Below are 9,358 nucleotides of genomic sequence, written 5' to 3' on the forward strand. Positions count from 1 at the left end.
AAAGAAGGGCAACCCCTAGCCTGTACTGGTGCCTGCTGTTATTCCTTCCCAGGTGCAGGACCCTGCACTTGTCCTTGTTGAACTTCATGAGGTTTGCCTGCACCCAGCTCTCCAGCCTGTCCAGATCTCATTGGATGGCAGCATAGCCTAACAGGGAAACAGGAAACATGGAAACAGGCCTTGAAAGTAAAAATAATGAATTTATACTGGAGTCTATTACCCACAGCAGCAGTCATAATCATTTAAAAGTCAGAAGAAGACAAAGATGAATGTGCACTACTTTCAGTTCTTTAAAAACATCATAGCTGAACACTAAAGATGACTAACCTTACAACAAATCAAGCTATCCACAAGCCAACATGACTACAGCTCTGGGAGTGCTTAGCTCTGGCAAGGTTATCTGCAAATACTCAGTAGTTCAACCTAATTCAAAAGTTGTCCTGAAGTTGCATAATGCAGGTAAGCTGTGGAACCCCACAGCACAAGATGTTTTTAAAGGAAGAGGGGCAAACAGGAGTGTACAGCAGGAACTGCAGAACAGGGGTGAGTCACTTACACTAAACAAAGTTTGCCACCTTGAAACTAAAAAGAAGAAAATAAACATCTACCAGGTTCTGGCCAATGGGCATCAAGCAAGTGTCTGCCTTAATGAGCAAAGAATTCAAAAATAATCCCCTGGAGACTCTTTCTTAAGGCATCTGGTACAGGATACTCAAATAAGATGACTAAGTTGAGTCAGCAGAACAAATTTGTGCTGCCTGTTTGCTTCACTGAATGTTATCTGGCCCTCCCCACTGGGATTCATGAAATTCAGTTTCAAAAACCCATAGGCAAAAAACCTCACAACCAAAACAAAGCAAAAAACAACCCCACACCCCAAGCCTTTGCAGCAGAAGAAACTACAGAAAGCAGCTCTGAAACTGCTGTCAGAGCTCTTCTCAGCCCTAACAGCAGCTATTGTGTGTGTCCCTCTCAATAGTTCAGAGGAGGTGAAATATCCTGCATGAAAAACAAACAGGAGTGAATGTTTACTACCTTGAACATCACCACAATAAATATTTACAGTTTGTATTTTTCCTAGTCCATCCACTAAGTTGCAAAAGCAGTATCAAATTAATTTCTGCAGCACACTTGAGCTTCACGCCCAAAAAAAGAACCTAAGATTTCATAAATAGCTCTTCCTGTTCTACTTCCTTCTATATACAAACATCTGGGCTGAGTGCCCAGCTGACTTTATTTTAGAATAGTTTTAATTGCTTTATTATCTGCTTTGCTGTAATCAATGCTTTTTAATACATTGTTTCTTCCTGCTTCTTAGAAAGAGCCTTCTCCCATGTTCTCTACCACCACCCCCATTAAACAACCAGTAAGGTTGGTTGGGTTTTTTTTTCAAGCTCACTGCCACCAATCTCTTTAACTCCAAGATCAGTAACTTAGAATCAAAGAATTGTCAGGGCTAGAAGGGACCTCAAGGATCATCCAGTTCTAACCCCCCTGCCATGGGCAGGGACACCTCACACTAGATCAAGGTTACTCAGAGCCACATCCAGCCTGACCTTAAAAACCTCCAGGGATGAGCCTTCTACAACCTCCCAGGGCAACTTCTTCCCATGTCTCACCACTAAACTTCCCAAACACAAGTCTTGCAAGGAACAGCTGAGGGAGCTGGGGTTGTTCAGCCTAGGAAAGAGAAGGCTGAGGAAAGACCTCACTGCTCTCTACACCTCCCTGATAACAGGCTGGAGCCAGAGAGGGGCCAGCCTATTCTCCAAGGTAACAATGGGTAGGAGGAGAGGAAATGGCCTCAAATTGCACCAGGCCAGGCTTGGGTTGGCTATTCGGAAAAATGTCCTCCCTGAAAAGGTCATCAGGCATTGGAACAGGCTGCCCAGGGAAGTGGCAGAGACCCCATCCCTGGAGGTGTTTAAAAGACATTTGGATGTGTTGCTCAGGACCACAGTCTAACAGTGGTGTACAGGAAGGCGTTAGGTTGTGGTTGGATTTGATCATAAGGTTTTTTCCAACCAGGCAATTCTATCATTCAGTTTTACTTTGTCTCAGTCATTTTGAAAAGCCTCTTGGGGCACAAGCGCAGTCATGACCTTCTGCATTACACACAAGCACTAGCACCACAGCTGACAGCACCAATGAGGAGTAGCCCTCCTTGTCCCAGTAGCTTCCAACCAACCTGTTGTGCTCACAGCCAAAGCCCTGCCTCAACAGGAGAGTTCCATACCCTCAGGGTTTACACCAGTCTCATCATCATTTAGAATCACAGAATCAGTCAGGGTTGGAAGGGACCTCAAGGATCATCCAGTTCCAACCCCCCTGCCATGGGCAGGGACACCTCACACTACAGCAGGCTGGCCAGAGCCTCATCCAGCCTGGCTGAAAACACCTCCAGGGATGGTGCCTCCCTGGGCAACCCATTCCAGGCTCTCACCACTCTCATGGGGAAGAACTTCTTCCTTACATCCAGTCTGAATCTCCCCACTTCAGCTTTGTTCCATTCCCTCCAGTCCTGTCACTACCTGACACCCTAAAAAGTCCCTCCCCAGCTTTCTTGTAGCCCCCTTCAGATACTGGAAGGCCACAAGAAGGTCTCCTTGGAGCCTTCTCTTCTCCAGACTGAACAGCCCCAACTCTCTCAGTCTGTCCTTATAGGAGAGGAGCTCCAGCCCTCTGCAGGCTAGGCAGATCCAGCTTCTAGGCTTGTGGCTTCTCCAGCTTGCTGTGTACAGCTCACGGCTTTATCCCAGGCTCTGGGCCAGGCACTCAAGGCAGGGCAAGGCAACTCAAAGCAGCTTCTACAAGATGGGTTCAAGTAGGCTTGAAGCAACGTTTGAACAAGGCTTAAAGCAAGGCTTGAAGCATGGCAAAGATGACTACCAAGTCACTTGTATATATACAAATTGCCAGTGACTGACTGGTCCAATGGGGAGTGAAGCTAACGCGTAGCTGCCCAGTGGAAAGGCATTATGCCAGGCTACAGCCATACAAGGCAGAAACAAGGACCTTGTATCTGGGGAACAGTGGTCAGCTTATGTGCTCTCATCCCAGATAAACAACCTGTTTACCAGACAGGCAGGAGTCCTGACCCCTTTGTTCTTTTTCCCACGTTGCCCTGTTTTTCTGCAGGAAGGAAGGAGAGAAAGGGACCTTGTCTAGACATCTTAAGGCTTGTCTGGGTTTGTACTGGGCCATGTCATGGCCCTACCATGACACTGAGAGGGTTGGGGCTATTCAGTCTGGAGAAGAGAAGGCTCCAAGGAGACCTTATTGTAGCCTTCCACTATCTGAAGGGGGCCTACAAGAAAGCTGGGGAAAGACTTTTTAGGGTGTCAGGTAGTGATAGGACTGGGGATATGGAGCAAAACTAGAAGTGGGAAGATTAAGATTGGATGTTAGGAAGAAATTCTTCCCCATGAGGGTGGTGAGACACTGGCACAGGTTGCCCAGGGGGGTGGTAGAAGCCTCATCCCTGGAGATTTTTGCAGCCAGGCTGGATGTGGCTGTGAGCAACCTGATGTAGTGTGAGGTGTCCCTGCCCATAGCAGGGGGTTAGAACTGGATGATCCTTGAGGTCCCTTCCAACCCTAACAATTCTATGATTCTATCTACCTAACAAGCTCTGCAGTAGCATGTTAAAACATGAGGACAAGCAAGGAATATATGAGGTATTTGTGTAGTTGTCTGGATAAAAGTTTGTAGCAGTAAAGAGAAGTGTGCTACCCAAGAAAAATAAGCCTCCCCAGACTCAAAACTGCCAAGAACACAGGCATTTGATAGCTTTCTGTAGGGATGCTGAGGCTTTCCTAACTGGGAGGTGTTCAAGGCCAGGTGTAGTCACCCAAGGAATGGCAGAACTCTTCTGGTATGCTGTTGCTCCAACTGGGAGGTCAGAGGGCAGGATAGAAAACAATATAAAAGTTTTGTGGGTTCTTTTTTTCTTTTCTTTCCCCTCCAGCAAATAGATCAAATGGATCAACAAATGATCAGCAAATAGATCAAAATGAGATGCCCCCTCCCTGGAGGTGCTCAAGGCCAGGCTGGATGGGGCCATGAACAACCTGGTCTAGTGGAAAGTGTCCCTGCCCATGGCAAGGGGGTTGGAACTAGATGATCTTTAAGGTCCCTTCCAACCCAAACCATTCTATGAACCTATGATCAAACAGATGGTCTAAGCTGATCTATCAAGGTCCCTTCCAACCCCTACCATTCTGTGATGCGCTAGCATGCACAAGGGGCAAAGATACACTTACTTGTCACACTGGTTATTTCCTCCCCACTTCTAACTGCAATGGTAAACAAACTGAGGAGTTGCACTGGCAGATAGAGGAGTCCCATGGCTCTTGCTCCCTTTATTCTTCTGCCTTGGTCTTGTTCCCCTTTTGTTAAAAAGATCACACCACGATTACAGCCAAGAGTGCAAGAGCAGCATCGGGCTCACAGTGCCTCATGCGAGCAGTTGAAGGAGGTCGTGGAGTTTATTATTTGTTGATTTCCTCACCCACAGAAAGTATACTCTTTCTAATGTACCCTGCACTAGCTGGGGGAGGGGGGGCAGGGGGGTGGAAAAATGTTATTTGATCCATGTCTCGTTATTGTTCCACTTGCTTATTAAGCAGCAAGTGCCATTGAGAAGTCAGGCGTTGCTAAATTTTTAGATCAGCTTGTAATCATCCAAGAAACAGATGGTGATTACAGATTCCAGGGGCTGGGGGGAGGGTGGATGGGGTGGTGTGTGCTTGGGTTTGGTTGTATTCTGTTGTTTTTTTTGTTTTGGTTTTTTTTTTAAACTGTTAAGAGTATGCTCAGTAACTTCATTAGGCATTCATTCTCCTCTCCTAAATCTGTTTAACTGAATGGTTGACACAGAAGGTGATGTCTCCAGCAGTCCATTCTTGACCTCAAAATCAGTTACAAGAAAATCCAACTGCTATTAATGCTCTTCCATCTCTGGAGGTGATCTGTTTTGAAGGACCTAAGCCTAGCTCCCTACAAATTAAATTCCCAGCTAGGAAGTTTCTAATAGAAGCAGGCAACCACCACAAGCAAGAGCAGAGTCACCACTGTTGTGCCTAGGCTGCAGAAAACACAGAACCCCTCACTTTAAATTTTTGCCACAGAAAACAAGGAAGGAAGAGTTATTTCTGAAAGGCAGAAAGTTACATGCTACCTTCCTTCTCTCTCCTCTTTCCTCCAGTTCCTGGAAATCCAGCAGCAGTGACAATATGGAGGTAAGGATAAGGATGTTATTTACCACAGCAGTTGTAAATGAAATATTACAAGCATGTTAACCAGCTAAAAATATAGCTCTAAGTCATACTAACTGCTAAATGTAAGTATTTGTTTCAGTAGCACAGCCAGATTATCTCTGACACAGGGTAAAAGATCAAGATAAAATCGACTCTTAATGATGCAGATGCCTGCAAGATCCAAGCACACTGACAATTAGTCTTTGCTGCTTCAAACCATCAGGATTATAATTTCATCTGGAAAATGGGACACAGTTGCTTTCCCTTTCACCCAGCAGAAAGTTTCATTCATTCAGCAGCCTGTTTCAGCATACCAAGACATAAATGTACAGCTCTGAATGTCAGCAGGTTATTTTCTTGCTTCTTGGATAATGTTTACAGGTTTCCACCCCCCCATCCTCACCTCCCACCCCCCCAATCCCTTCTAAGTTGTTACTGAATTTAACTGTGTTACCAAGCAATATTTGCATTAAGTATCTCTTTACTTCTGCCTAAACAACTGAGGCCACCAAATCAATTTGTTTGCAGCATCTGGGATTGGGGGGGAAAGATGTGTAATTTATTAGAACATAGGGAAACAGACACCTCCCTGCAGACTTCTTTTTCCCCCCATTAAGAATTCACACCTTTGCTGTAAGCCCTCTGCTTTGTGACACCAATCCTCAAGATCTCATGTTTCCTCCTAGGACAAGAGAGTTAAGAGAACAGTTATGGTAACTTTTCCCCACCATGGAGCTCCCTCACACATTCAACTTAAAATCTGAAGAGCTTCCAACACTCAGCTATCAAGTATGGTGGTATTGTGGCCCCAGGATGAAAAAATTTAACAGCCTGTAGAGAAGCCTGCTTTTCCCCTTCTAGCTTCACCAAGTACTTGCTTCCTATATATGCTGCATCCTGTCAGAAATGTGGGAGCTGCATCTCAGCTTCAGTGTTTCAACACATGCTTATCTCCCAAGACATTTAGTAAGACTGAGAGACTGCTATTGTCTCACTAATTGATATGCACTGCACTGGAATCACTCTTAAATACAATTTTTCAGATGACTATTATGTTCTAATTTGATTTAATGACTATCATCATGAGCTATGATCTATGCTTGCTTCCTAGCCTAACTTTTGCTTACAGACTTCTGTTTATTCTAAACCCAAGGATTCTTAATTCCTGTTCTTAATGAATCCACACATGTAATTTGTATTTCTCCCTTGAGAAATTCTTATTTGTGATGACAGAGTCCAACCACATTGCCCACTTACTCTCATTTTCTGGACAGTCTCAAGTTGTACCAGGGGTGGTTTAAATTGGAGATTAGAAGAAAATTCTTCCTTGAAAGGGTTTTCAACCACTGGAACAGGGATCCCAGGGAGGTGGCTGAATCCCCATCCCTGGAGGTATTTCAAAGAGGCAGAGATGTGGTGCTGAAGGACATGGTCTAGCACCAGCCTTGACAGAGTTCCAGAATGGCTGGACTCAATGATCTTAAAGGGCTTTTCCAACCAAAATGATTCTGTGACAGAACATTACAAAGGGACAAGGTAAACACTTAACAGAGGAGCCTGCAACACTTCGACGCTGTGATGTTTAGATTTGGACACATCAAATTTACCTTTTTATATGCTCCGTCATTCAGAGGGGTTTTGCTTCCATGAGGCCTAAGCCAATTATTCACAATTACACCTCATAGAGGAATAATAATCTGCAGATCACATAGTGGATACTCATCCACTACAATCATCACCTTCACATGGACATGAAGCAGCATTTCTCTGAGCATACTCTATTGCTGAGCTTGCTCCTTGAGCCCTTCCAATGAAAATTAGCTGTTGCAAACTAAAATCCTTTGTGTGCATGAACCTTCTGCACACAAAGATATAACACTTCTGCATTTTATCTTCTAATGGGACCAGCACGTGACTGCAGGAGTCATGCACAGGGTTGTGTTTGTCACTATTTACTTTGTTGTTATTTGCACTGGAGAGGTTTTTCCTCTGGAAGTAGTGGTATTTCCAGTATGAACACATGCAGCAATGAGCTGTTGCAACAGGAAGATCTCTGTTCTGGTCAGAGATCTTCTGTCCCTCTCCCCAGGGAGACTGCCAGTAGCTAGCTCAGTGCTATTCCATACAAGTCTCTCACCCTGTAATTATCAGCTTGCTTTCTTTCATTAAAATGGGCCTGTTTGGGAATGTTGCTATCAATAATGGTAGCCACTAAAGAAGGAGCAAAAGAAACTCGAGTATTTAAATCCAAACCTGGCAAACAGCATATTGTGCACTTCCACAGTTAAGAGGTTTTTGCTTTGGAGATAAATAACTAGTTCCGTATGAGAACACAGCATAGGATGTCACAACTTAGAAGTGACCTATGGAAAACTTGAAATCCTTTGTCACCATTTCCTATCGGCTCCCAGGGCTATCCTCAGCAGAATATTTAACCTCACCAGACCTTCTCCTAGTATGTCGGTAGGTACAGTGAAAGCATTTCCTGCTAGATCATCACTTCAGGCACTGTGCTGTTGAAGACAGATCTAACAGTGCTTCCCCTTGATGCTGAGCTTTCAAGCTTTGGCCAAAAAACTACCAAAACGGGCACAAACGGAGAATCCTCACAGGAAACAAAAGGAATAGTGAGTTATTACTGTGGGCTGCCTTGCCTTTCATGAAGCTGTTACAACATTTGTAGTCTAACGTGAAATTGCACAGACATAAAAGCTGTTAAGTAGCAACAAAAAGTAACCCATCTAAACCCAACATCTGGGCTCTGCACCAGCAAGCCAAGAGAAGTTTTTTTGGCTGAACTGTCTTGCTAGCTGATTTGGGGTGGGTTTTTTTGGTGATCTTTGGGCTCTCTACACTTTTAACCCGCCAGAGGGGCTATTTAAAGATGTAAAGCTGCGACTTGAGCCTCATAATGCCTAAACCATGTGACATCTTTACCACGCTCCTAATTTTAACGCTGAACAGCAGCGGTTCAGCGTTACCGCGGCCGGTCCCGGGGCTCTCCGGCAGCCCCAGCAGCCCATCATGCATCCGCAGAGTGATAGAGCAACCCGCAAACATCGCAATTCCGCCGCTTTACCACGACAAAACCCGGCCCTCCTCCCCTCCCCCAGACGCAGAACCCCGTCCGCAGACACTTCGCTCCAGCAAACTGCCCGGAGGACGGGACAAACTTGGCGGCCGAACGTAGATGCCCGGGCTGCCGGGCTGTTGTTTCAACCGCAGCTCATTTATGCAACGCCCGATGGCGGGTGGCGGCTCCGGCTCCGTTCCCAGCACCGGCCACGCACAGCCACCACCCGTTCTCCGCCTGAGGGGCGAACCCGCCAATGGGTAGCACACGGGATCACCGCAGCCGCCCAGCCCCGCGCCTCCCGGGCGGCGGGGCGAGCATCCCCCACACCGTCGGGACACCGCAGTTTCCCCGGCGCCCCCCACCCGCGTTCGGTAACGCACTCCCAACCCCCTTCCCACCCCCCCACGCCTTTCTCCTCCGCCAGGAAGGAGGGCGACAGCCGGCGGGTGACTCCCCGGCCCCGCCGGTGTCTCCGCAGCCGCCTGGCATCATGCATCGTCCTCCCTTCCCTTTACCCGCATCCCCGGAGGGGCGATGCCCCGGTGGGGCGTAGGGCGGGCGGAGCCGCGGCGCTTACCGAGTGGTTGACCCCCCACATGAGGACGCTGAGCAGCGGGTCGCTAGCCCGGAACAACTTCACTTTTTGCGCCACGAAGTGTTTTTTCTTGGTCTTGGTTTTACTCGCCATGACGGGCACGATGCTGCTGGGGGCCGCCATAGCGCTGCCGAAGGCGGGAGCGAGGGAAGGCAGGAGGGAAGAGAACCGCAGGAACGAGTCAGCGCCCCGGCCCCGCGGGCAGACGAAGGGGCAGACAGCCGGCGACGGGCTGGCAGCCACGGGATGCGGCGCACATCCCGGCCTGGCCGCCGGTGCCGTACGCTGAAATGGCCCCGCTCGCACGGCGCGGCCCCGCCTCCCCCGGCCGCCCCCGCGGGGGAGCCACCGCCCGCCACGCACCGCGCCCCGCCCCCGCAGCCGGCACGGGAACGCCGGAGGAGTTTCGGTTCCTGCCGCGGCGCTGCG

The 9,358-nt window shown here is 47.8% G+C and overlaps 1 protein-coding gene across 1 annotated transcript in view; it reads right to left on the minus strand.

The window, feature by feature from the left end:
* PIP4K2A (phosphatidylinositol-5-phosphate 4-kinase type 2 alpha) overlaps window positions 1-9,052 on the minus strand; it is a 124,671-nt gene extending 115,619 nt beyond the window's left edge. Inside the window, exon 1 of the mRNA XM_054390052.1 lies at window positions 8,912-9,052. Within this exon, the coding sequence (XP_054246027.1) occupies window positions 8,912-9,052 (141 nt within the window). The remainder of the gene's footprint in view (window positions 1-8,911) is intronic.
* Between the last annotated feature and the right edge of the window lie 306 nt (window positions 9,053-9,358).

This window comes from Indicator indicator, chromosome 20 (genome assembly GCF_027791375.1).
Source record: "Indicator indicator isolate 239-I01 chromosome 20, UM_Iind_1.1, whole genome shotgun sequence".
NCBI classification, from domain to species: domain Eukaryota; kingdom Metazoa; phylum Chordata; class Aves; order Piciformes; family Indicatoridae; genus Indicator; species Indicator indicator.